At 46.9% G+C, this 27,766-nt stretch overlaps 1 protein-coding gene across 3 annotated transcripts in view; it reads right to left on the minus strand.

Moving 5' to 3' along the window:
- CSDE1 (cold shock domain containing E1) overlaps positions 1–27,766 on the minus strand; it is a 281,875-nt gene that overhangs the window by 35,289 nt on the left and 218,820 nt on the right. For all 3 annotated transcript variants that reach the window (XM_063955435.1, XM_063955436.1, XM_063955434.1), the window contains 3 exons: positions 20,179–20,354; positions 19,853–19,965; positions 8,570–8,689 (listed from right to left, as the gene is read on the minus strand). In XM_063955435.1, the coding sequence (XP_063811505.1) occupies positions 8,570–8,689; positions 19,853–19,965; positions 20,179–20,354 (409 nt within the window). The remainder of the gene's footprint in view (positions 1–8,569; positions 8,690–19,852; positions 19,966–20,178; positions 20,355–27,766) is intronic.

Consider the following 27,766-nt stretch of genomic DNA (forward strand, 5'->3'; position numbering starts at 1 on the left):
TTACAACATAATTCCGTGTGTTCTTTAATACTGAAGACATCAAAACTATGAATCTACAATGTAGAAAATAATTAAAAACCATTGAACGAGAAAGTGTGTCCAAACTTTTGACTTGTAAAATATATACACACACTATATATATATATCTCTCAGATAATCTAGGGTGTCCATGGTTTGAGAGTGTTTTAGGAACCATTGGACTAAAGTAGTATTATAGGAAGCTATCCGCTAATTTTGTTTTTAGTTAGTGTGTGTGTGTGTGTGTGTGTGTGTGTGTGTGTGTGTGTGTGTGTGTGTGTGTGTGTGTGTGTATATATATATATATATATATATATATATATATATATATATATATATATATATATATATATATATACTTACTGAGAAATACAGTAAACATTAAATTAATTTGTCTTTACAATGTTTGTGTTCAGTTATGTGGTGGTGGACAGGGCTGCTTGTCCACATATTTATGATTGGCAGCCACCAGCGTTGCTTTGGCCCGCACCCAGGTGTCATCCTCGGAAGGGGTGACATCAAAGTGCTGGCTCTTCTGCAGTGGCAGGAGCTGAGTGCTGTAGTGTGATAATCCTCTGCAGCACTCTGCTCCTGTCACAGATATGGAGCCGGCACTGCACGTTGCCCAGTCTCCAGGGGCAGCCAGCATCTGCAGGGAAGCTGTACACGCCCCCGGAGTGAAGAGACCTGTAAGACCATGCCCCCTTTTCAGGCGCCGCGGCTCCGGCGGGTTGAGTGGGGGGTATAGTAATGCAGAGTGAGCACATGGTGTCACCACACCTGGTGAATCCTCTGAGTGGTACCCAGTTTAGGAACCACTGCCACTCCGTTAACCAGCACTATGTAATGTCTGCATCCAATAAATAATTATGGGTGCTATGTGTGTACGATAATACAAATATTGAAAGGCATCGGTGTGTGTATAAATCTGCAGATTTTACCTAATTGTGATTTACACAACATTCCCCTATTTGTGTGGCCTACCAAGATTTTGGAAACTTATGACAAACAGTATATCAGTCAACCAATCATGTGTAGCTATATCACGGTAAGGTTAACAAGTTAGTGCAAGATTAGGGCCTCTCCAAAATTATGGTGAACCTTGGCATGAGTCCATAAGGCGCTTCACCAGCTTAACCACTTCCCTGGGGGTACCATCTTATGTGACTATGCTAGGCTTTCCCTCAGCTCAGCTGGCGAACCTTTCTGTTGCTGTGAAAACCCCTCACAACCTTTGTACAGAAGGGGGGCCATCATAAAAGGATTGCCCACCTGTGTCTGCAGAAAGAAAAGTCTCCTAGCAGCCTGAGCTCAAGGGGGACCAGGGAAGGGAAGCTCCAACTTCCCCTTTGGGTCTGCAGCTTCAGGCGCTGACGGAGGAGGCTGCGATGGCCAATACTAATAGCGCTGCAACAGCCCTGCCTTGGTTCTCCCCATCCCAGCCAGCAGTGATTGATGGGTGATCCTAAAGATCAACGCAAGCTTCTGGCTGCTCTTCCTGCAGCTGTAAAGAATTCCAATGAAAAATGTGTTTTATAGAGATTTAAGATGTGTAATAGATTATATATAAAACTGTATATTAACTGAAGACTTTAAATGAGTACATTATGTAAATAAAGAACTATTAACCCCTGATTCAGTAAGATTGTATTAACAAATCTGCAAGTTTAATAAAATTGTACTGATTCAGGTTTAAATAATTTGATCATTTTTGAAAATCAAATTTTGGGGATAATTTTGGAAAAATCATTAAACATATTAGCCTGTTATGTTGTTAAATGTGGTACTAACGGGGGCGTGGCCACGGCAGCACAGGAGTAGGAAGCAGATCCCGGGAGCTCCCTGGATTAAACATCCTCCTGTAATATCCTGGCCCCTTTGGTGTGCCTGAATACCCTGCTTTTCTTCCCTACGCTGCAGGGCACCGGCAGGCGATTTCCCCGCTCTCCCCGGGGTCTGTACGGCCGAGGAGACATACTTCCGGATTTGCGGCCTATACCTCCTCCGGATCCCCGGCCTCAATTTTGGAGATTCCCGGCTCCACTGCTCTGGACTGCTGCTTCCAGTCATAGAGGGAACACTCTCACTTAAAGGCTGACTGATATGTAACTGGTGAGTGACTTCTACCTCCTGGGATCAAATTACACTTCGACTTCAGTTGCTGTCTTATTTTACATACTAAATAACTGCATCGCTCCTGCTCTCACCTATATTCTGGGACGCTGCCAGTACTTTCTTTTACATTTGCCTACTACTTTGGAGACCAGCTGCGGATGTGTTTCTGCTTATTACAACCCTAAAATTCACTCATTGCTGAAGTCTCCTTCTACGCTTTTGACCTGAGATTATACCGGAGTGTCTGTTACTACCTATTGTCCGTCATGGTTCGGGACGGCCAGCGCACGGCTGCGGCGAAGCTGGAGAAATTTGCCAGACAACCTAACCCACTAAACCAACGGGCCTCGCAGGCCGCTTCGCAGGGGGCCTCTCCGTCCCACTCCTACTCCCCATCTGCAACAGCTGCTGAATCCCCTAACACACCCGCAGCTCCATCTCTTCAACAAGTGCTGGAGGCAATAGCTGGATCGGAACAGCGTCTTTCAGATAAGATGGAGAAAGTGCAGTGTGATCTCTCACTGCTTCGGCAGGACGTCCAGCGCATACGAGAGAGAGTGGGAGAGGCAGAAACCCGTGTCTCGAATCTGGAGGATATGTGCGGTCCTATGAAACAATCTATTTCCACGGTAACCCAGCAAGTAACATCCCTTCAATCCAAATTACTAGACATGGAGGGTCGGCTGCGTAGAAATAATGTGCGATTTGTGGGCCTGCCGGAGAAGGAGGAGGGCTCCCAGCCTGAGGTCTTCCTGGAGTCATGGCTTAAGGAACTGTACGGTGCTGAATCCTTCACGGCACAGTTTACGGTGGAGCGTGCACACCGGATACCATCTCGTCCTCTACCTCCTGGCGCCCCTCCGCGCACCTTCATCGCCAAATTTCTGCATTATAAGGACCGTGACTCGGTCCTCCGGTTGGGACGCACAAAAGGCCCCCTTACCAGAAACGGGGTTACCGTGTCTGCTTTTCCTGATTTTGCCGCGGAAGTCCAGAAGGATCGAGCCCAGTTTATGCCTATCAAGAGGCGCCTCAGAGACCTGAACGTCTCCTACTCTATGCTATTCCCCTCCCGACTCCGGGTGGTAGCGGACGGGGAAACCAAATTCTTCAATTCCCCTAGAGAGGCGGCCCAATGGCTGGACAGATATGCTCCGGGAGCGCGCCAGATGGCCCCGGATTGAGGCCCTGCACTGTCTAATGATCGGTTGGGACCACCAGAGGCATCTACCCATTGTCCAGGGAGCCCCCCCTTGGCGTTGGTGGCTCAGGACTTTTCTTTCTCTTGATCGCTTGACTTTGGTTAAGGGTTTTGTTTAGTATTTAGCCCTTGAGAGATAGAAACGATAGTTTGGGATTTAAGTATGCCGAAGTTAGGGGTGGTATACGGGGAGGGGGGGAGAGTTCAGCGAACAGCTTGTTGCTGTGCCTTACACAAGTTTTTTTCTTTCTATAGTTTGTTATTTTTCTCATGCTTAAATTTGTTTTGGAGTACATTCATTTTGATGTGGGAAGTATGTCTGATGCATTGGATACTGTCGATTAAGAATCAGGGATTGAGTAGTATAGCACTGTTATTACCCTCACTAACAATTTCCAGGAATATTCGCTGGACTGTATCTTTAGGTTACTACATAGAATATTACCAGATCTATGGCTAATTTGAAATTTCTGACATGGAATGTTCGAGGTTTAAATAATAAGATAAAGCGTTCCTTAGTATTAACTACACTTCGGAAATATGGCCCGGATGTTGCATGTCTCTGCGAGACTCACTTGGAGGGGAATAGGTTACTGTCACTTAGAAGACCCTGGGTGGGCTGGGCCTATCACGCTTCTCACTCCTCTTCCTCCAGGGGTGTGTCAATCCTGATAAAGAAATCGGTCCAATTTGGGCTGGTATCGGTCAAGACTGACAAATACGGTCGATTTGTGTTCCTTGAATGTAGACTAAGTTCCCAACCCTACTACATACTGGCGGTTTATATCCCCCCCCCCATTCTCGTACGATGTACTACAGCAGGCCGCTTCATTCATAGCCTCCTCTCCGGACACCCCGGTAATCTGCTTGGGTGACTTTAACAATGTCATGAATTTAGCTTTAGACAGATGGCGCTCTCCGCAGGCTGCTGGGGTCCGCTCTAGTCCTACTAAATTTGCTGATTTTCTGAATAATTTGCAGTGGGTGGATGTGTGGAGAGCTCGGCACCCTACGACTAGACAGTTTTCATGCTTCTCTGGCACGCATGGTTCGTTCTCCAGGATTGATCTGACCCTACTCTCCCCCGTTCTTCTCCCTAGGGTGGTTGATGTCCAATACGAGGCCCGGGGTATATCTGATCACTCCCCTATGGTGTTGACTCTCGCTATGGTGAGCCAGAGGGGTCAATCTTATTGGAAACTGCATCCTTCCTGGCTGCTGCAAATAGGTGACTGCTCTGACCAGGTGACTCAGTGGGAGGGATACTTTATTGACAATGTAGGCTCGGCCCCCGGAACAGTGGTTTGGGATTCATTTAAGGCATTCCTAAGGGGAACGTATATTAGACGTATTTCTGCCCTCAAAATGTCCTGCAGGTAGAGACAGCGAGCCCTTGAGAGTGACGCCAGGGATTTGGAATCTAGATACTTGGTGGATGGCACCCCTGCGCTGAAGGTACGCTGGCTGGCGGCCCAGTCGGCATGGGTGGCTCATCTGTCTGATAAAAACTCGCGCTCGCTTCTATTTCAGGCTACTAATATTTACATGCAGGGCGATAGGCCAGGTGGCCTGTTGGCTCGATTGGTGCACAGTGACCGCCCAGGTTCTACAATTGCTCAGATGACCGGTAGCGATGGCGCCCTTGTGAACACCACGCCGGAAATTGCGCAGCTATTCCGCTCCTACTATGCTGAGGTCTACAGTTCACAACTGGTAGACTCGACATCAGACCTCTCCGCTTATTTAAGTAATATTCCCCTACCCACACTCCCCCCGGAGGCCTCTGAGATGCTGGAGGCACCCTTAACTCTGGAAGAGGTAACGGCGGCTATTGGCTTGTCTCCCAGCGGCAAGGCACCGGGCTATGACGGCATCCCCTCAGAGGTATACAAGACCCACATTGATTTCTTCGGTCCTAGGCTTCACGCCCTGTATTCTGATATTTTAGTTAATGATCAACTTCCCCCCTCTACGGCGGAGGCGATTATTATAGTGATCCCGAAGCCCGGAAAAGACCCTAGATCCCCAGAATCCTATAGACCGATATCATTGATTCCCACTGACGCTAGGATCCTGGCAAAGATTTTAGCAGTTCGACTCAACACCGTAATTACTTCCATTATCCACTCCGACCAGACCGGCTTTATGCCAGGGATGTCCACTTCTATTAACCTACGTAGATTATATACCATCTTACAAATCCCATATGACTTCCCCTCTGACTCGGTAGTGGTCTCACTGGATGCCGCCAAGGCATTTGACAGTATCGAGTGGTCCTATCTATGGGAGGTCATGACAGCTATGGGTTTCGGGCCTAATTTTATAAAATGGATTAAATTGCTTTATCAGCACCCGACTGCCAGGATCTCAGTGAATGGCTATATCTCTCCCTCGTTCCGCCTGTTTCGCGGGACCAGGCAGGGATGTCCTCTGTCCCCAACCTTGTTTGCCCTGGCCATCGAACCCTTGGCCTGTCTAATAAGGTCCCACCCAGGCGTAGTGGGCATTCATACCGGCCCTCGTGAGGATAGGATTGCCCTTTACGCTGACGACATGCTGTTGTTTCTGCAGGATTACACCAGGTCTATGCCTACAGTGTTGCAATTGATTGAGGAGTTCGGTGTATATTCAGGCCTTCATATTAACTGGTCTAAGTCCTCTATTATGCCTGTGATTGCCCCCCCCCCCTGCTGCTCCTAAAATCTCCCTACCGCTATGTTGGACGGCGAAATTTAAATATCTTGGGATTCAGGTAACCAATGACCCCTCTGACTTTACACCTTTGAACCTTGATCCGATCATGCAACAAATTACTCGTAAATCCAAGACTTGGTGTAAGCTTCCATTGACTGTATCTGGCAGGGTCAGCCTCGTAAAAATAATACCACCTAAGATTCTATATGTGGTTCTGCAATCCCCTGTATATATTCATCCATCCTTCTTTAGAAAATTGAATAGTGTCCTGTCTTCTTTAATATGGGCTAGCAAACGTCCTAGAATACAACTGAACACTCTCACCAGGCTGCGCAGCGACGGAGGTCTGGCCTTGCCAAACTTTCAGATGTACTACTATGCCGCTCAGCTGTCTCATATTAGTGCATGGGTACAGGATACTGGCGTCACTTCTCTACACTGGGTATTTGTCCAATGCTACTTCCCCGACTTATCCCCCCTGCAGGTGTTGCTGAGTGGGAGCTTGGCCCGGTTCCTCCCTCCTCTTATATACCAAGCCATGAAGGTGTGGCAGGCACTAAAAATTCTTTTGAAATTTGATGGATTGGACCCAAACACCCCCCTCTGGTATTCTAAATGGCTCCCTGAACTGTATGCGCTCGAGGGGAGGGAAGTTTGGGCCCCTAAATCAGTGATTTCCATAAATCACCTTTATACGGATAATACGCTCAAATCCTTCCAACAACTAAAAGATGAGTTTAATTTGCCTAACTCCTATTTTTTTAGATACCTCCAGCTCAGACATGCCTTGCAGTCCCAATTCGCCAATTCCCCCCCTAAAATTATACCATTTCCCATTAAGACCTTTGTAAGTATGCTGGGTCGAGTTAAGATGATTTCCCATGCTTATGGTTATCTACTCGCCAAACTCCATATAGATCCTTTGACACGTCTCCGTGTCAAATGGGAGCAGGATCTGGGCCCCATAGATGGAGAACTGGGCCCTTGCTTTGGAAACTCCGTGCACGGTTACCAAATCCATCAGGTATCAACAGATACAATACTTCCTTTTGCATAGAATATATATGACCCCGGCCAGACTGGCCAAATTCGGGACGGGTCGTGTGGGTGACTGCCCTAAGTGTGGGATGACTGCAGGTACTTTTTGGCACCTCATTTGGGATTGTCCGGTGCTGCGGGCTTTCTGGGCGGGGGTCGGATCGATTCTGGGGAACACAGGGGTGGACGAGGCCATGCTTACTCCGCAATTTTGCATCCTGGGAATGGGTAGCTCTGACTTTGTGTCTGGTCCAGAGGGCCTATATGCTCGCAACATATGTGCAATTGCGAAGGTGAGCATTGCGAGGCTATGGATGGCCCCTAAAGGCCCTACACTCCCCGCTCTTAAGGCACTAATAAACGACACTGTTTTTAAGGAACGATACATTTATATGAAACACAATGCCTCCGCTAAATTTGAAAGAATTTGGTCTCCATGGCTGGAATCCATATACTCCGTCCCAGACCCTACAACTTAATGGTGATAGGGTTACTAACAGGTCCTGGATTTGCCAAGTTATGATCTTCTAGGGCCATAGGCTTCCCTCTCACCCAATGGGTTGTGAATGAGAGAGTGGCTCTGTGCCCATCTGGACAGGGTAGGATTTAGAGTGCTAGTATCCCCCAATGCGTCCTCTTCCCCATAATGTTTTTTGTCTCTTTGTTTTTTTAATTTTTTTATTTCTGGGGTTCTCTGTGTTTGGTTTCTGATTGTTTTCTTCTCTTTTAAAGGGTTTTACTCGGACGGATTGTCCGTAAGAGTTATATTTGAGGGGGGGGGGGGGGGGAACAAAACAAAGTATAATATGATTTCATGAATACTAGAGTGTACGGATAATGCAAAATAATGGTATATATAACTGTACATTCCTATGCGCCTATGAGCAAATGACATAGTTTGAAAATAAGTCGAAAGTGAATGCTGTTCCCCGATGAGGACATGTCATTACGTGTTTAATGTGTTCCTGTTATGCAATGTCTGTATGCAAACTACTCTCCTTCGAAATAAAAATACTTTATTTAAAAAAAAATGTGGTACTAACACTCAATGTTTATAAAATTTTGTATTCAGTACCAAACTGCATAAATATTTTAGCTGCTAATAAATAAAAATGAACTTGCAAAGTGTCTAGACCAGTGGTTCTTAAAAACTGTGTGCCTAGGCACCCTGGGTTGCCTCAGGACACTTGCAGAGGTGCCTTGGATTGGTGGTCCAGGACCAATCAAAATTATTTCTGGTCAACGTAATAGGCAAAACCAGTGCTGGTGGCTGCCAATCATAAAATGTGGACAAACAGGAGTAAACCTTGTCCCTCACCACATAATTGAACCTAAAGATGACAATTTTTTATTTAAGATTTGTTTAAAAATTTCTCGCTAAGAAATTTTTGGTCTAGGGGGTGCCGTGAATAAAATTCTGATACTCTAGGGTGCCATGATGCCAAAGAGTTTGGGAACCACTGGTCTAGACCAAGTATAAAACGCACAAAAACGTAAACATACCCTCTTCTAGAAGCTCTATCATGCCCTGATATTCAGTTTGTGTTGGATCTACACTCCGCAAAGGTCGTACTACTTTGCCCCAGTACACAGTTGGATTCACTTCATCACTTGATCCGTTAACTGTATATGAGAGAAAAAAAAAGGAAAGAAACCGATCTAGTAAAAGACAAGCACACGTGTGTAGTATTCCAGTTGCAGCTATGCATTTGAAACCAGTCACCCTGAAAACACAACTGCTTCAGAAAAAAGCCAGATAAGTCACAATTATATTCAATGTTCATAAAATTAAAGGTCTATCATTTATCAACATTTATCCAGCCAATCGTGTATCTTACACTGGACGTTCGAAAAACAAAAAAAAACAAAGCAAAAAAATAAAAAATAAATAAACACACAATAAGCCCAATATGCAGTGCTGTGTAGTTTAGAGACAATTTTGGGTGGCGGAGTTGGTAGAAATGTACAGCATCAAAATAATTATGATACAACCATCAGTGATGGCATTAATGCATGTACAAGCATGTATGACTCATCAGGGTAAATGTATGAAGCGGTGATAAGAGTGGAGAAGTTAGCCAGTGGATAAGTTCAGCATTGAAGTAACATTTATAATTTGCATACTATAAAATTATTCAGAACAGCTGATTGGTTGCCATGGGCAACTTCTCCACTCATCACTGCTTTATACATTTACCCCATCACCCCCTAGTCCCAGGAACATGATACCAGAAGACATACTACTATGGGGTTGGGGTCCGAGTCAGACCTCCCGTTTGTGTATGCTGGGCAGACCTTTGACCCGGAGACCATGTTCTGGGCTTTCCACTGGCTGGATTTGGAAGAAAACTTTAATGAACTGTAATAGCTGGCAGAAAGAATCATAATTCAATGACCTGAAATAGCTGAAAGAAATGCAGGTGGGAAGACAAAAAATGTTGCGTATCCAAAAGCCTTAGCATACCAACGTTGATAACAGAAGGAAAAGGTTTATAAAAAACACTGGGCAGCCAGCTCATGGGTGTGCTGGACGGGCTACTAAGCCAGCTATACATACACTAGCCGTTCTTCTCACAGGAGTTTCTGAATTCTCGGTTATAAATAAAGGACTTAAAAATTTGGAACATTCATGGAGAAGTAAATTTGAGACATCTTAATGTAAGTAAATATTAATCCATAGTTCTTTGCATTATTTGAGAGCACCCGTAGCAAATTCGGTAAAAAGTGACAGGACCATTTTTATTGTTAATGAAATTCTACACACTGGGAGGTGCAATCCAAATCTTGATAAGATAGTCAGTTTGCATTCACGCAACACAAGCCACACATCGGTGATAATGTCATTATGTCAACCCTCTTATTTATCAACATTCTAATTATGTAGTTTTCCTATTTCCCACCGGAAGAATACCTACTGTATGTTAAATTTCAGCTTCCTAACATTGGGAACTAAGAGAATTACTAATGAGTCTAAGTGAGGGCTTTCGCATACTGGGGGGAATTTCGAGTTGATCGCAGCAGCAAGAAAGTTAGCAATTGGGCAAAAACATGTGCACTGCAGGGGAGGCAGATCTAACATTTGCAGAGAGTTAGATTTGGGTGGGTTATTTTATTTCTGTGCAGGGTAAAATAGGATTTTGGTACTTACCAGGTAAATCCTTTTCTTTGAATCCATAGGGGGCACTGGAGTACTCTTGGGATATGGATAGCCTCCATAGGAACAGGGCACTGAATATTTAAATTTAGAACACTCCATCCCTCCATATCCCAGAGTACCTCAGTGTTTTTTACTGAGCCGAACAGCAGCTAGAGAGAGGTTGACAATGGAGTATTACATATAACATAACGGACAACAATGAAGTTGACACATAACGTTACTGACAACTAAACAGTTGACACCATAACCAGCACTTGATAATTTGAACCAGTCGGTGAGAGTGTGTTACCATAAGATCCCCTGAACTTACCACAAACCAGGTAAAACTGTTCTGGGTGGGCGTCCAGTGCCCCCTATGTATTCAAAGAAAAGGATTTACCTGGTAAGTACCAAAATCCTATTTTCTTTTTCATCCACTAGGGGTCACTGGAGTACTCTTGGGACGTACCAAAGCTTCCCCCGTGGGCGGAGAGCTGTTTGGCACCTGTAACACTAGGCGGCCAAAGCTAGATGCTGATGCCGCAAACGTATCAAACTTGTAAAAGCGCACAAACGTGTGCACGGAAGACCATGTAGCCGCACGGCAAAGCTGCGTCGTAGAAGCTCCACGACCAGCTGCCCATGAAGTTCCCACAGAACGTGTGGAATGAGCTGTTACTGATGTAGGCGGCTGTAACCTAGCATGAAGGTAAGCCTGACGTATGGTCAGTTTTATCCATCTGGATAAGGTCTGCTTAGAAGCTGGCCAACCCATCTTGGCAGCATCATAGAGAACAAACAACGTATCCGTCTTACGAACTGTAGACGTTCGGGATACATAAATGCGAAATGTGCGAACCACATCCAGAGTTCCAGAATGTGCTGTTAACACAGGAACTACTATTGGTTGATTGATGTGAAAAGATGACACTACCTTTGGTAAGAAAGCGGGATTCTTCCGAAGTTCCGCTCTGTCATCATGAAACACCAAATAAGGTGGCTTGCATGACAAGGCACCCAAATCTGAAACACGCCTTGCCGAAGCTAAGGCTAGAAGAAAATAAGAATTTACTCACCGGTAATTCTATTTCTCGTAGTCCGTAGTGGATGCTGGGGACTCCGTAAGGACCATGGGGAATAGACGGGCTCCGCAGGAGACTGGGCACACTATAAGAAAGATTTGGTAGTACCTGGTGTGCACTGGCTCCTCCCTCTATGCCCCTCCTCCAGACCTCAGTTAGGATACTGTGCCCGGAAGAGCTGACACAATAAGGAAGGATTTTGAATCCCGGGTAAGACTCCTACCAATCACACCAATCACACCGTATAACTCGTGATATTAAACCCAGTTAACAGTATGAAATATAACTGAGCCTCTCAACAGATGGCTCAACAATAACCCTTTAGTTAGGCAATAACTATATACAAGTATTGCAGACAATCCGCACTTGGGATGGGCGCCCAGCATCCACTACGGACTACGAGAAATAGAATTACCGGTGAGTAAATTCTTATTTTCTCTGACGTCCTTGTGGATGCTGGGGACTCCGTAAGGACCATGGGGATTATACCAAAGCTCCCAAACGGGCGGGAGAGTGCGGATGACTCTGCAGCACCGAATGAGAGAACTCAAGGTCCTCCCTCAGCCAGGGTATCAAATTTGTAGAATTTAGCAAACGTGTTTGCCCCTGACCAAGTTGCAGCTCGGCAAAGTGGTAAAGCAGAGACCCCTCGGGCAGCCGCCCAAGATGAGCCCACCTTCCTCGTGGAATGGGCTTTCACTGATTTAGGATGCGGCAATCCAGCCGCAGAATGCGCCAGCTGAATTGTGCTACAAATCCAGCGAGCAATAGTCTGTTAAGAAGCAGGAGCACCTATTTTGTTGGGTGCGTACAGGATAAAAAGCGAGTCAGTTTTCCTGACTCCAGCCGTCCTGGAAACATAAATTTTCAAGGCCCTGACTACGTCCAGTAACTTGGAATCCTCCAAGTCCCTAGTAGCCGCAGGCACCACAATAGGTTTGTTCAAGTGAAAAGCTGATACCACCTTAGGGAGAAACTGGGGACGAGTCCTCAATTCTGCCCTATCCATATGGAAAATCAGATAAGGGCTTTTACATGACAAAGCCGCCAATTCTGACACACGCCTGGCCGAAGCCAAGGCCAATAACATGACCACTTTCCACGTGAGATATTTCAGATCCACGGTTTTAAGTGGTTCAAACCAATGTGATTTTAGGAAACTCAACACCACATTGAGATCCCAAGGTGCCACAGGAGGCACAAAAGGGGGCTGAATATGAAGCACTCCCTTTACAAAAGTCTGAACTTCAGGCAGTGAAGCCAGTTCTTTCTGAAAGAAAATCGACAGAGCCGAAATCTGGACCTTAATGGAACCCAATTTTAGGCCCATAGTCACTCCTGACTGTAGGAAGTGCAGAAAACCCAGCTGAAATTCCTCTGTAGGGGCCTTCCTGGCCTCACACCACGCAACATATTTTCGCCAAATGCGGTGATAATGGTTTGCGGTTACTTCTTTCCTGGCTTTTATCAGCGTAGGAATGACTTCCTCCGGAATGCCCTTTTCCTTTAGGATCTGGAATTCAACCGCCATGCCGTCAAACGCAGCCGCGGTAAGTCTTGGAACAGACAGGGCCCCTGCTGTAGCAGATCCTGTCTGAGCGATAGAGGCCATGGGTCCTCTGATAACATTTCTTGAAGTTCCGGGTACCAAGCTCTTCTTGGCCAATCCGGAACCACGAGTATCGTTCTTACTCCTCGCCTTCTTATTATTCTCAGTACCTTTGGTATGAGAGGCAGAGGAGGGAACACATAAACCGACTGGTACACCCACGGTGTCACTAGAGCGTCCACAGCTATCGCCTGAGGGTCCCTTGACCTGGCGCAATATCTCTTTAGCTTTTTGTTGAGGCGGGACGCCATCATGTCCACCTGTGGCCTTTTCCAACGGTTTACTAACAGTAGGAAGACTTCTGGATGAAGTCCCCACTCTCCCGGGTGTAGGTCGTGTCTGCTGAGGAAGTCTGCTTCCCAGTTGTCCACTCCCGGAATGAACACTGCTGACAGTGCTAGTACGTGATTTTCCGCCCATCGGAGAATCCTTGTGGCTTCTGCCATCGCCACCCTGCTTCTAGTGCCGCCCTGTCGGTTTACATGGGCGACTGCCGTGATGTTGTCTGATTGGATCAGAACCGGCTGGCTTTGAAGCAGGGGTCTTGCCTGACTTAGGGCATTGTAAATGGCCCTCAGTTCCAGAATGTTTATGTGTAGGGACGACTCCTGACTTGACCAAAGTCCCTGGAAATTTCTTCCCTGTGTGACTGCGCCCCAGCCCCGAAGGCTGGCATCCGTGGTCACCAGGACCCAGTCCTGTATGCCGAATCTGCGGCCCTTTAGAAGATGAGCACTCTGCAGCCACCACAGTAGAGACACCCTGGTCCTTGGAGACAGGGTTATCAGTTGATGCATCTGAAGATGCGATCCCGACCACTTGTCCAAGAGGTCCCACTGGAAGGTCCTTGCATGGAACCTGCCGAATGGAATTGCTTCGTATGAAGCCACCATTTTTCCCAGGACTCGTGTGCAGTGATGCACCGATACCCGTTTTGGTTTTAGGAGGTCTCTGACTAGAGATGACCGCTCCTTGGCTTTCTCCTGCGGGAGTAACACTTTTTTCTGTTCTGTGTCCAGAATCATCCCCAGGAACAGTAAGCGTGTGGAAGGAACCAGTTGTGACTTTGGAATGTTTAGAATCCAGCCATGCTGTTGTAGCACTTCCCGAGATAGTGCTACTCCGACCAGTAACTGCTCCCTGGACCTCGCCTTTATTAGGAGATCGTCCAAGTACGGGATAATTAAAACTCCCTTTTTTCGAAGGAGTATCATCATTTCTGCCATTACCTTGGTAAACACCCTCGGTGCCGTGGACAGTCCAAACGGTAGTGTCTGGAATTGGTAATGGCAATCCTGTACCACAAATCTGAGGTACTCCTGGTGAGGAAGGTAAATTGGGACATGCAGGTAAGCATCCTTGATGTCCAGGAATACCATGTAATCCCCCTCGTCCAGGCTTGCAATAACCGCCCTGAGCGATTCCATCTTGAACTTGAATCTTTTTATGTATGTGTTCAAGGATTTCAAATTTAAAATGGGTCTCACCGAACCGTCCGGTTTCGGTACCACAAACAGTGTGGAATAGTAACCCCGTCCTTGTTGAAGTAGGGGTACTTTGACTATCACCTGCTGGGAATACAGCTTGTGAATTGCCTCTAGTACAGCCTCCCTGCCCGAGGGAGTTGTCGGTAAGGCCGATTTGAGGAAACGGCGGGGGGGAGGCGCCTCGAATTCCAGCTTGTACCCCTGAGATACTACTTGAAGGATCCAGGGATCCACCCGTGAGCGAACCCACTGATCGCTGAAATTTTTGAGGCGGGCCCCCACCGTACCTGGCTCCGCCTGTGGAGCCCCACAGTCATGCGGCGGATTTGGAAGAAGCGGGGGAGGACTTTTGTTCCTGGGAACCTGCTGCGTGGTGCAGCTTTTTTCCCCTTCCTCTGCCTCTAGACAGAAAGGACCCGCCTTTTCCCCGCCTGTTTTTCTGGGGTCGAAAGGACTGTACCTGATAATACGGTGCTTTCTTAGGCTGTGAGGGGACATGGGGCAAAAATGCTGACTTCCCAGCTGTTGCTGTGGAAACAAGGTCCGAGAGACCATCCCCGAATAACTCTTCACCCTTATAAGGCAAAACTTCCATGTGCCTTTTAGAATATGCATCCCCTGTCCACTGCCGAGTCCATAAGCCTCTCCTAGCAGAAATGGACAATGCACTTATTCTAGATGCCAGCCGTCAGATCTCCCTCTGTGCATCTCTCATGTACAGTCTTTTATATGCTCTACGGTTAGCAATATAGTGTCCCTGTCCAGGGTGTCAATATTTTCTGACAGGGAATCTGACCAAGCAGCAGCAGCACTGCACATCCACGCTGAAGCAATAGCTGGTCTCAGTATAACACCAGTGTGCGTATATATAGACTTTAGGATAGCCTCCTGCTTTCTATCAGCAGGTTCCTTTAGGGCGGCCGTAACCGGAGACGGTAGTGCCACCTTTTTAGACAAACGTGTGAGCGCTTTATCCACCCTAGGGGGAGTTTCCCAACGTGACCTATCCTCTGGCGAGAAAGGGAACGCCATTAGTAATTTTTTTGAAATCACCAATTTTTTATCAGGAAAAGCCCACGCTTCTTCACACACTTCATTTAATTCTTCAGATGGGGGAAAAACTATTGGCAGTTTTTTCTCCCCAAACATAATACCCTTTTTTGAGGTACCTGGGTTCATATCAGAAATGTGTAAAACCTCTTTCATTGCCTCAATCATGCAACGAATGGCCCTAGTGGACATTAAATTTGACTCATCGTCGTCGACACTGGTATCAGTATCCGTGTCGACATCTGTGTCTGCCATCTGAGGTAGTGGCCGTTTTAGAGCCCCTGATGGCCTTTGAATTGCCTGGGCAGGCACGAGCTGAGAAGCCGGCTGTCCCGCATTTGGCATGTCGTCAAATTTTTTATGTAAGGAGTCGACACTTGCACGTAATTCCTTCCATAAGTCCATCCACTCAGGTGTCTGCCCCGCAGGTGGTGACATCACATTTATAGGCATCTGCTCCGCCTCCACATAAGTCTCCTCATCAAACATGTCGACACAGCCGTACCGACACACCGCACACACACACACAGGGAATGCTCTTAAAGGAGACAGGACCCCACAAAAGCCCTTTGGGGAGACAGAGTGAGAGTATGCCAGCACACACCAGAGCGCTATATAATGCAGGGACTAACTGAATTATGTCCCCTATAGCTGCTATAATATTTACTGCGCCTCAATTTTGTGCCTCCCCTCTCTTTTTTACCCTTTTCTGTAGTGTAGACTGCAGGGGAGAGTCAGGGAGCGGAACTGTGAGGGAGAAATGGTGCCAGTGTGCTGAGGGAGATGGCTCCGCCCCTTTTTCGGCTGACTTTTCTCCCGCTTTTTTTCTGTATTCTGGCAGGGGTAATTACCACATATATAGCCTCTGGGGCTATATATTGTAGTTATTTTGCCAGCCAAGGTGATTTTATTGCTGCTCAGGGCACCCCCCCCCCCAGCGCCCTGCACCCTCAGTGACCGGAGTGTGAAGTGTGTATGAGGAGCAATGGCGCACAGCTGCAGTGCTGTGCGCTACCTTGGTGAAGACTGAAGTCTTCTGCCGCCGATTTTCCGGACCATCTTCTTGCTTCTGGCTCTGTAAGGGGGACGGCGGCGCGGCTCCGGGAACGAACACCAAGGACGGGTCCTGCGGTCGATCCCTCTGGAGCTAATGGTGTCCAGTAGCCTAAGAAGCCCAAGCTAGCTGCAAGCAGGTAGGTTCGCTTCTTCTCCCCTTAGTCCCTCGTTGCAGTGAGCCTGTTGCCAGCAGGTCTCACTGTAAAATAAAAAACCTAACATATACTTTCTTTCTAGGAGCTCAGGAGAACCCCTAGTGTGCATCCAGCTCGGCCGGGCACAGAAATCTAACTGAGGTCTGGTGGAGGGGCATAGAGGGAGGAGCCAGTGCACACCAGGTAGTACCAAATCTTTCTTATAGTGTACCCAGTCTCCTGCGGAGCCCGTCTATTCCCCATGGTCCTTACGGAGTCCCCAGCATCCACTAGGACGTCAGAGAAAAACTGTTTTCCAAGTGAGAAACTTTATATCCACTTGTTGTAAGGGTTCAAAATATGAAGACTGTAAGAAATCTAAAACCAGATTCAAGTCCCATGGCGCTGTAGGTGGAATGAATGGAGGCTGAATTCTGAGGACACCTTGCTGAAAAGTGTGTACCGACGGCAATAGAGCCAATCGTCCTTGAAAATAAATTGACAACGCAGATACCTGCACCTTTAGTGTAGATAAACGCAGTCCTCCATCTAACCCCGTCTGTAGAAATAACAAAAGACGGGATAACTTGAAAGATGTCGGAAACTTCCGAGCTTCACACCAACCTATATAGGCACGCCAAATTCTGTAATAATGAGCTGCCGTAACTGGCTTCCTAGCACGTAACATGGTTGGTATAACAGATTCTGGAATGCCCTCTCTTCTTAAGAGGGCGGTCTCAACAGCCACCCCGTCAAACGCAGCCGCGCTAAATCGGGGTAAAGGAACGGACCCTGTTGTAAGAATTCCGGACGTAGAGGGAGCGGCCAAGGATAATCTGCGAGTAGTCCGTGGAGATCAGAGAACCAAGCTCTTCGAGGCCAATGAGGTGCCACTAGTATGACTGACAGACTCTTTTGATCCGTTTTAGCACCAGAGGGAGCAGCGGAAACGGTGGAAACAGATACAATAGGCTGTACGGCCAAGCGATTGTGAGAGCATCCACCGTCACTGCCTTTGGATCTCTCGTTCTGGACACATACTGGAGCGTTTGGTGATTGTGGCGAGACGCCATCAGGTCCACCTGAGGATAACCCCACCGCTGAACCAACATGTGAAACTTCTGGATTTAATGCCCATTCTCCTGGATGAAAATCCCGACGGCTGAGATAATCCGCCTCCCAGTTGTCCACTCCCGGAATGAACACTGCCGACAATATCACCTGGTGGTATTCTGCCCAATTGAGGATTCGAGCTACTTCCCGCATTGCCATGCGGCTTCGCGTTCCTCCTTGTTTGTTGATGTATGCGACTGCCGTTGCGTTGTCTGACTGCACTTGGACAGTCTGAGAGCGAAGCATGTGTACTGCTTGTCGTAGTGCATTGTAAATTGCGCGGAGTTCCAGGACATTTATAGACAGCAATCTTTCGTGATCCGCCCAGAGACCCTGGAGCTGACAATTTTGAACTACAGCTCCCCAACCTTTGAGACTCGCGTCCGTCGTTAGAATTATCCAATTCCAGCCGCCGAACAGTTTCCCTGCGGTTAAACTGTGTACCTTGAGCCACCAGAGCAGAGACAACCTTGCCCTTGGCGACAACCTCACCCTGTAGTGAATCTGCAGATGCGAGCCCGACCACTGTGCGAGCACATCCAGTTGAAATGGACGTGAGTGATATCTTCCGAACTGAAGCGCTTCGAAAGCCGCCACCATTGTTCCTAAGAGGCGAATGCACAAATGTACCGAGACTGTGCGTGGCTTGAGCACTAATTGTACCAGATGGCGAATAATCTGTACTTTGTTGTGGTAGGTAAATTCTTTGATTTACCGTATCGAGATTTATACCTAGGAATTGAAGGCGTTGAGACGGAATGAGATGTGATTTCTTGAAGTTGACAATCCAACCGTGGTGAACCAGTACATTGTACGTTAGCAGCGCATGTTGGAGAAGCATCTGTTGAGACAGAGCTTTGATGAGCAGATAGTCTAAATACGGAACTATTGTCACTCCCAGGGATCTGAGATGAGCTATCATCACAGACATCACTTTGGTGAATACCCGAGGCGTTGCAGATAGGCCAAATGGTAGAGCCTGAAACTGGTAATGGTTTTGGCGTATTGCAAACCGCAAGAACCTCTGATGAGGCTGCCAAATCGGAATGTGTAAGTACTGGCTTGTCGGTGATCTTAGCGTCCTGACGACTTGTGTTGGTTTGCCACGTCCGCGAAAAGCCTGTTGTCTAAAGGATTTGAACGCAGGTCCAGAGTACCTCCGTCTTGGTACCGGTGGAGGCAATGGTAAGAAAACAGACTTTCCTCCCGTGGCCTCAGAAATTTATTTGTCCAATTCAGGACCAAACAACTTCTCGCCACCGTAAGGTAACGCCTCTATACCTCTTTTGACCTCTGCCTCCGCTTGCCAAGAACGCAGCCAGCTGCCTTTTGGAAGGGGGAAAGGGATGTGTATGAAAAAGAAAAAATATTAACTTAAAAAATAAAAATATTCAAAATAATTGTGGACTAAGCCACAGACCTTGTTGCTACTTGAGCACAGAAAAAACACTGAGGTACACTGGGATATGGAGGGGTGGAGTGTTCTAAATTTAAATATTCAGTGCCCTGTTCCTATGGAGGCCGTCCATATCCCAAGAGTACTCCAGTGACCCCCAGTGGATGAAAAAGAAATACTAGCTGCTTTATTTTTACACTGCAAATTAGATTCAAGATTGAACACACCCCACCCAAATCTAACTCTCTCTGCAAATGTTATATCTGCCCCCCCCTGCAGTGCACATGGTTTTGCCCAATTGCTAAAAAATGTCCTGCTGCGATCAACTTGGAATTACCCCCAATATAAATAAATACATACATACATACATACATATACTAGTCAACGTAAGCTGATGAATTAGTTCTACTACACTCAAATTCCATAAAGGGGGGGAACTTTCAAAGACTAACCACAAGCCTACATGGCATGTAAAATAAATGATAAATGATAAAATGCCCATCTAGATGTAAACCTCAACCGACACAGATTTGCCTTCTACAAATCTGATTCAATTCAGTAATTATACACAAAACAAATTACCGTTAAAGGCAAAGGCCAAAATAAAGGCAAAGCTTTCAGTCAAGGTCTGATTGGAAACTTATTTCACTGCCAAACTGCACCAAGTGCCTAGGGGCCACCCAATTTATTTATTTCATTTTTGAGAAGTCTTCACAATCTTACCTTGATGAACCTTGGTGACCCTCTCAGCGCTGACCTTGTTTCCCTTGCCTTTGGACAAGCTGTAGTCCACCATATCCCCCAGCTCTAGTTTATCCACATCTCCAGAATACTCACTTTATGTTTGAGCGATAAATTAGATGCAGAAAATAAAAAAATAAAAAAAAATTACATACTGAAAGGCTCTATACATATTTATGTCTAATTATTCAAAGATAGTTAAATGTGGTCGTGTAAATAAAATCTGAATAGGCTCATTAACATTAGAATGAATTTAATAGAACTACCATTATATATATAAAAAAAAAAAAAATCTGTTCAGTAATTACCTATAGTGAAAAAAGATTTCTTTATCGTGGTTTGCAGTTTCGATAAATCCAAAATTATCTTTCAGCGTAGCCACATAACCATAAAACCTCTTGCTGCTAGAATTGCGTCCTAGAACTTTCATGGAAACCGCACTCTGCTGACCAGTCCTTTTGGCTTCACAAATGCTAAACTCCACCTGGACAAATAAAGTGTCAGCAGTGTTTTTTTTTCAGCAGGTACTTTAGAGACAGAGCTGGTCAAAAAAATAGCACTAATTCTACACAGGGTATTCAACTGTGGGCCTTTTTGCCCATTTAATCCACTGTCGCACATGCTGTTTAACATTGTCAAATCGGCATGGGCTAAAACGGCTTTAAAAATTGGCAAAAACGCCCGCAAATTTGCCAAAACACATATCAGCTGCAAATTTTCTGATACACAGTTTTCGCCAGTGCCGGATTTTTGGACCAGTTGAAAAAAATGGCACAGGTATTGTATAGGTCGAATGTAAATTTGACCTAAAAATGGGCAAAAAGTGCAGTTTTTGTGACTGGTCGAAAAAACACAGTGCTTTATATGCATTTTTGGAGTAAATTACTATCATGGAATAGTGCAAAATTTGTAGTTTAAAGTTGAAATCTACTATGTAGTAACAACTTGTCTAAGGTCGCCATCTACAGACTGACCACCTTCGCTGTGTAGGCATAGTGCAAAAAATAAGAATTAACTCACCGGTAATTCTATTTCTCGTAGTCCGTAGTGGATGCTGGGAACTCCGTAAGGACCATGGGGAATAGCGGGCTCCGAAGGAGGCTGGGCACTCTAGAAAGAATTATGACTACCTGGTGTGCACTGGCTCCTCCCACTATGACCCTCCTCCAAGCCTCAGTTAGGACACTTTTCCCGGACGAGCTGACATAATAAGGAAGGATTTTGAATCCCGGGTAAGACTCATACCAGCCACACCCATCACACCGTACAACTCGTGATACTATATCCAGTTTTACAGCATGAAAACAACAGAGCCTCTCAACAGATGGCTCAACAATAACCCTTTAGTTAACAATAACTATTTACAAGTATTGCAGACAATCCGCACTTGGGATGGGCGCCCAGCATCCACTACGGACTACGAGAAATAGAATTACCGGTGAGTAAATTCTTATTTTCTCTGACGTCCTAGTGGATGCTGGGAACTCCGTAAGGACCATGGGGATTATACCAAAGCTCCCAAACGGGCGGGAGAGTGCGGGTGACTCTGCAGCACCGAATGAGAGAACTCCAGGTCCTCCTCAGCCAGGGTATCAAATTTGTAAAATTTTGCAAACGTGTTTGCCCCTGACCAAGTAGCAGCTCGGCATAGTTGCAAAGCCGAGACCCCTCGGGTTGCCGCCCAAGATGAGCCCACCTTCCTTGTGGAATGGGCATTTACAGATTTTGGCTGTGGCAGGCCTGCCACAGAATGTGCAAGCTGAATTGTACTACAAATCCAGCGAGCAATAGTCTGCTTAGAAGCAGGAGCACCCAGCTTGTTGGGTGCATACAGGATAAACAGCGAGTCAGATTTTCTGACTCCAGCCGTCCTGGAAACATTTTCAGGGCCCTGACAACGTCTAGCAACTTGGAGTCCTCCAAATCCCTAGAAGCCGCAGGCACCACAATAGGCTGGTTCAGGTGAAACGCTGACACCACCTTAGGGAGAAACTGGGGACGAGGCCTCAATTCTGCCCTATCCATATGGAAAATCAGATAAGGGCTTTTACATGATAAAGCCGCCAATTCTGACACTCGCCTGGCTGAAGCCAAGGCCAATAACATGACCACTTTCCACGTGAGATATTTCAGATCCACGGTTTTTAGTGGCTCAAACCAATGTGATTTTAAGAAACTCAACACCACGTTGAGATCCCAAGGTGCCACAGGAGGCACAAACGGGGGCTGAATATGCAGCACTCCTTTCACAAACGTCTGAACTTCAGGTACTGAAGCTAGTTCTTTTTGAAAGAAAATCGACAGAGCCGAGATCTGTACTTTAATGGAGCCTAGTTTTAGGCCCATATTCACTCCTGCTTGCAGGAAATGCAGAAATCGACCTAGTTGAAATTCCTCCGTTGGGGCCTTTTCGGCCTCGCACCATGCAATATAATTTCGCCATATGCGGTGATAATGATTTGCCGTAACATCTTTCCTGGCTTTAATAAGCGTAGGAATGACTTCTTCCGGAATACCTTTTTCCTTCAGGATCCGGCGTTCAACCGCCATGCCGTCAAACGCAGCCGCGGTAAGTCTTGGAACAGACAGGGCCCCTGCTGTAGCAGGTCTTGTCTGAGCGGCAGAGGCCACGGGTCCTCTGAGATCATATCTTAAAGTTCCGGGTACCACGCTCGTCTTGGCCAATCCGGAACCACGAGAATTGTGTTTACTCCTCGCTTTCTTATTATTCTCAATACCTTCGGTACGAGAGGCAGAGGAGGGAACACATAAACAGACTGGTACACCCACGGTGTCACTAGAGCGTCCACAGCTATCGCCTGAGGGTCCCTTGACCTGGCGCAATATCTTTTTAACTTTTTGTTGAGGCGGGACGCCATCATGTCCACCTGTGGTTTTTCCCAACGGTTTACCAGCATCTGGAAGACTTCTGGATGAAGTCCCCACTCTCCCGGGTGGAGGTCGTGTCTGCTGAGGAAGTCTGCTTCCCAGTTGTCCACTCCCGGAATGAACACTGCTGACAGTGCTAGTACATGATTCTCCGCCCATCGGAGAATTCTTGTGGCTTCTGCCATTGCCATCCTGCTTCTTGTGCCGCCCTGTCGATTTACATGGGCGACTGCCGTGATGTTGTCTGACTGGATCAGCACCGGCTGGTGTAGGAGCAGGGATTTTGCTTGACTTAGGGCATTGTAAATGCCCCTTAGTTCCAGAATATTTATGTGAAGGGAAGTCTCCTGACTCGACCATAGTCCTTGGAAGTTTCTTCCCCGTGTGACTGCCCCCCAGCCTCGAGGGCTGGCATCCGTGGTCACCAGGACCCAGTCCTGTATGCCGAACCTGCGGCCCTCTAGAAGATGGGCACTCTGCAGCCACCACAGTAGAGACACCCTGGTTCTTGGAGACAGGGTTATTAAGCGATGCATCTGAAGATGCGATCCGGACCATTTGTCCAACAGGTCCCACTGAAAGATTCTGGCATGGAACCTGCCGAAGGGAATTGCTTCGTAAGAAGCTACCATCTTTCCCAGAACCCTCGTGCAGTGATGCACCGATACCTGTTTTGGTTTCAGGAGGTCTCTGACTAGAGATGACAACTCCCTGGCTTTCTCCTCCGGGAGAAAATAAGAATTTACTTACCGATAATTCTATTTCTCGGAGTCCGTAGTGGATGCTGGGGTTCCTGAAAGGACCATGGGGAATAGCGGCTCCGCAGGAGACAGGGCACAAAAAAGTAAAGCTTTTACCAGATCAGGTGGTGTGCACTGGCTCCTCCCCCCATGACCCTCCTCCAGACTCCAGTTAGGTACTGTGCCCGGACGAGCGTACACAATAAGGGAGGCAATTTGAATCCCGGGTAAGACTCATACCAGCCACACCAATCACACCGTACAACTTGTGATCTAAACCCAGTTAACAGTATGATAACAGAAAGAGCCTCTTAAAGATGGCTCCTTAACAATATAACCCGAATTTGTTAACAATAACTATGTACAGTATTGCAGATAATCCGCACTTGGGATGGGCGCCCAGCATCCACTACGGACTCCGAGAAATAGAATTATCGGTAAGTAAATTCTTATTTTCTCTATCGTCCTAAGTGGATGCTGGGGTTCCTGAAAGGACCATGGGGATTATACCAAAGCTCCCAAACGGGCGGGAGAGTGCGGATGACTCTGCAGCACCGAATGAGAGAATTCCAAGTCCTCTTTTGCCAGGGTATCAAATTTGTAGAATTTTACAAACGTGTTTTCCCCCGACCACGTAGCTGCTCGGCAGAATTGTAATGCCGAGACCCCTCGGGCAGCCGCCCAAGATGAGCCCACCTTCCCTGTGGAATGGGCCTTAACAGATTTAGGCTGTGGCAGGCCTGCCACAGAATGAGCAAGTTGAATTGTGTTACAAATCCAACGAGCAATCGTCTGCTTAGAAGCAGGGGCACCCAACTTGTTGGGTGCATATAGTATCAACAGCGAGTCAGATTTTCTGACTTCAGCCGTCCTTGAAATGTATATTTTTAAGGCTCTGACAACGTCCAACAACTTGGAGTCCTCCAAGTCGCCAGTGGCCGCAGGCACCACAATAGGTTGGTTCAGGTGAAACGCTGATACCACCTTAGGGAGAAAATGCGGACGAGTCCTCAGTTCTGCCCTATCCGAATGGAAGATTAGATAAGGGCTTTTATAAGATAAAGCCGCCAATTCAGATACTCTCCTGGCGGAAGCCAGGGCCAGTAACATAGTCACTTTCCATGTGAGATATTTAAAATCCACCTTTTTCAATGGTTCAAACCAATGGGATTTGAGGAAATCTAAAACTACATTTAGATCCCACGGTGCCACCGGAGGCACCACAGGAGGCTGTATATGCAGTACTCCTTTAACAAAAGTCTGTACCTCAGGAACTGAGGCCAATTCTTTTTGGAAGAATATTGACAGGGCCGAAATTTGAACCTTAATAGATCTCAATTTGAGACCCATAGACAATCCTGATTGTAGGAAATGTAGGAAACGACCCAGTTGAAATTCCTCCGTCGGAACACTCCGATCCTCGCACCACGCGACATATTTTCGCCAAATGCGGTGATAATGTTTCGCGGTGACTTCCTTCCTTGCCTTAATCAAGGTAGGAATGACTTCTTCTGGAATGCCTTTCCCTTTTAGGATCTGGCGTTCAACCGCCATGCCGTCAAACGCAGCCGCGGTAAGTCTTGAAAGAGACAGGGACCCTGTTGTAGCAGGTCCCTTCTCAGAAGTAGAGGGCACGGGTCGTCCGTGACCAACTCTTGAAGTTCCGGGTACCAAGTCCTTCTTGGCCAATCCGGAGCCACTAGTATTGTTCTTACTCCTCCTCACCGTATAATCTTCAATACCTTTGGTATGAGAGGCAGAGGAGGAAACACATATACTGATTTGTACACCCAAGGTGTTACCAGTGCGTCCACAGCTATTGCCTGTGGATCTCTTGACCTGGCGCAATACTTGTCCAGTTTCTTGTTGAGGCGAGACGCCATCATGTCTACCATTGGTCTTTCCCAACAGTTTATTAGCATGTGGAAGACTTCTGGATGAAGACCCCCCTCTCCCGGGTGAATATCGTGTCTGCTGAGGAAGTCTGCTTCCCAGTTGTCCACGCCCGGGAAGAACACTGCTGACAGTGCTATTACGTGATTCTCCGCCCAGCGAAGAATGTTGGCAGCTTCTGCCATTGCACTCCTGCTTCTTGTGCCGCCCTGTCTGTTTACATGGGCGACCGCCGTGATGTTGTCCGACTGAATCAACACCGGTTTTCCTTGCAGGAGTGGTTCCGCCTGGCTTAGAGCATTTTAGATTGCTCTTAGTACCAGAATGTTTATGTGAAGAGACTTTTCCAGGTTCGTCCATACCCCCTGGAAGTTTCTTCCTTGTGTGACTGCTCCCCAACCTCTCAGGCTGGCGTCCGTGGTCACCAGGATCAAATCCTGTATGCCGAATCTGCGGCCCTCCAATAGATGAGCCTTTTGCAACCACCACAGAAGATATACCCTTGTCCTTGGCGACAGGGTTATTCGCAGGTGCATCTGAGGATGCGACCCTGACCATTTGTCCAACAGATCCCTTTGGAAAATTCTTGCATGGAATCTGCCGAATGGAATTGCTTCGTAAAAAACCACCATTTTTCCCAGGACTCTTGTGCATTGATGTACAGACACCTTTCCTGGTTTTAGGAGGTTCCTGACAGGTCGGATAACTCCTTGGCTTTTTCCTCGGGAAGAAAAACCTTTTTTTGAACCGTGTCCAGAATCATCCCTAGGAACAGCAGACGTATCGTCGGAAAACAGCTGCGATTCTTGGAATATTTAGAATCCAGTCGTGCCGTCGAAGAACTACTTTAGATAGTGCTCTTCCGACCTCCAACTGTTCTCTGGAACTTGCCCTTTTTAGGTCGTGCAAGTAAGGGATAATTTAGATGCCTTTTTTCTTTGAAGAAACATCTTTTCGGCCATTACCTTGGTAAAAAGGCCCGGGGTGCCGTGGATAATTCAAACGGCATCGTCTGAAACTGATATTGACAGTTCTGTACCACGAACCAGAGGTACCCTTGATGAGAAGGACAAAATTTGGACATGGAGGTAATCCTTGATGTCCAGGGACACCATATAGTCCCCTTTTTTTTCCGGTTCGCTATCACTGCTCTGAGTGACTTTATCTCGATTTGAACCTTTTATGTAAGTGTTCAAAACATTTTAGATTTAGACTATGTGTCACCAAGCCGTCTGGCTTCAGTACCACAATATAGTGTGGAAAAATAATACCCTTTTCCTTGTCGTAGGAGGGGTACTTTGATTATCACCTGCTGGATATACAGCTTGTGAATTGTTTCCAATGCTGCCTCCCTGTCGGAGGGAGCCGTTGGTAAAGCAGACTTCAGGAACCTGCGAGGAGAAGATGTCTCGACTCTCCAATCTTTACCCCTGGGATAATACTCGTACGATCTAGGGGTCAACTTGCGAGTGATCCCACTGCGCCCTGAGACTCTTGAGACTACCCCCCCACCTTGAGTCCGCTTGCACGGCCCCAGCGTCATGCTGAGGACTTGGCAGACGCGGTGGAGGGCTTCTTTTCCTGGGAAAGGGCTGCCTGCTGCAGTCTACTTCCCTTACCTCTATGTCTGGGCAGATATGACTGGCCTTTTGCCTGCATGCCCTCATGGGAAAGGAAAGATTGAGGCTGAAAAGACGGTGTCTTTTTTAGCTGAGATGTAACTTGGGGTAAAAAAGGTTGGATTTCCCAGCTGTTGCTGTGGTCCCCAGGTCCGATGGACCGACCCCCAAATAACTCCTTCCCTTTATACAGCAATACTTCCATCTGCCGTATGGGATCTGTATCACCTGACCACTGTCGTGTCCCTGACATCTTCTGGGAGATATGGACAACGCACTTATCTTGATGCCAGAGAGCAAATATCCCTCTGTGCATCTCACATACATATATATAGAATGCATCCTATTAAATGCTCTACATGAATAAAATATTTTCAGTCAGGGAATCCGACCAAGCCAACCCAGCACTGCATCTCCAGGCTGATGGCGATCGCTGGTCGCAGTATAACCACCGTATGTGTGTATATACTTTTTAGGATATTTTTCCAGCTTCCTATCAGCTGGCTCCTTGAGGGCGGCCGTATCTGGAGACGGTAACGCCACTTGATAAGCGTGTGAGCGCCTTATCACCCTAAGGGGTGTTTCCCAACGTACCCTAATTTCTGGCGGGAAAGGGTATAACGCCAATATTTGCTATCGGGGTAACCCTACGCATCATCACACACTTCATTTTATTTTATCTGATTCAGGAAAAACTACAGGTAGTTTTTTCACTCCCACATAATACCCTTTCTTGTGGTACTTGTAGTATCAGA

The sequence above is a fragment of the Pseudophryne corroboree genome, chromosome 2, assembly GCF_028390025.1.
Source record: "Pseudophryne corroboree isolate aPseCor3 chromosome 2, aPseCor3.hap2, whole genome shotgun sequence".
Taxonomy (NCBI): Eukaryota; Metazoa; Chordata; class Amphibia; order Anura; family Myobatrachidae; genus Pseudophryne; species Pseudophryne corroboree.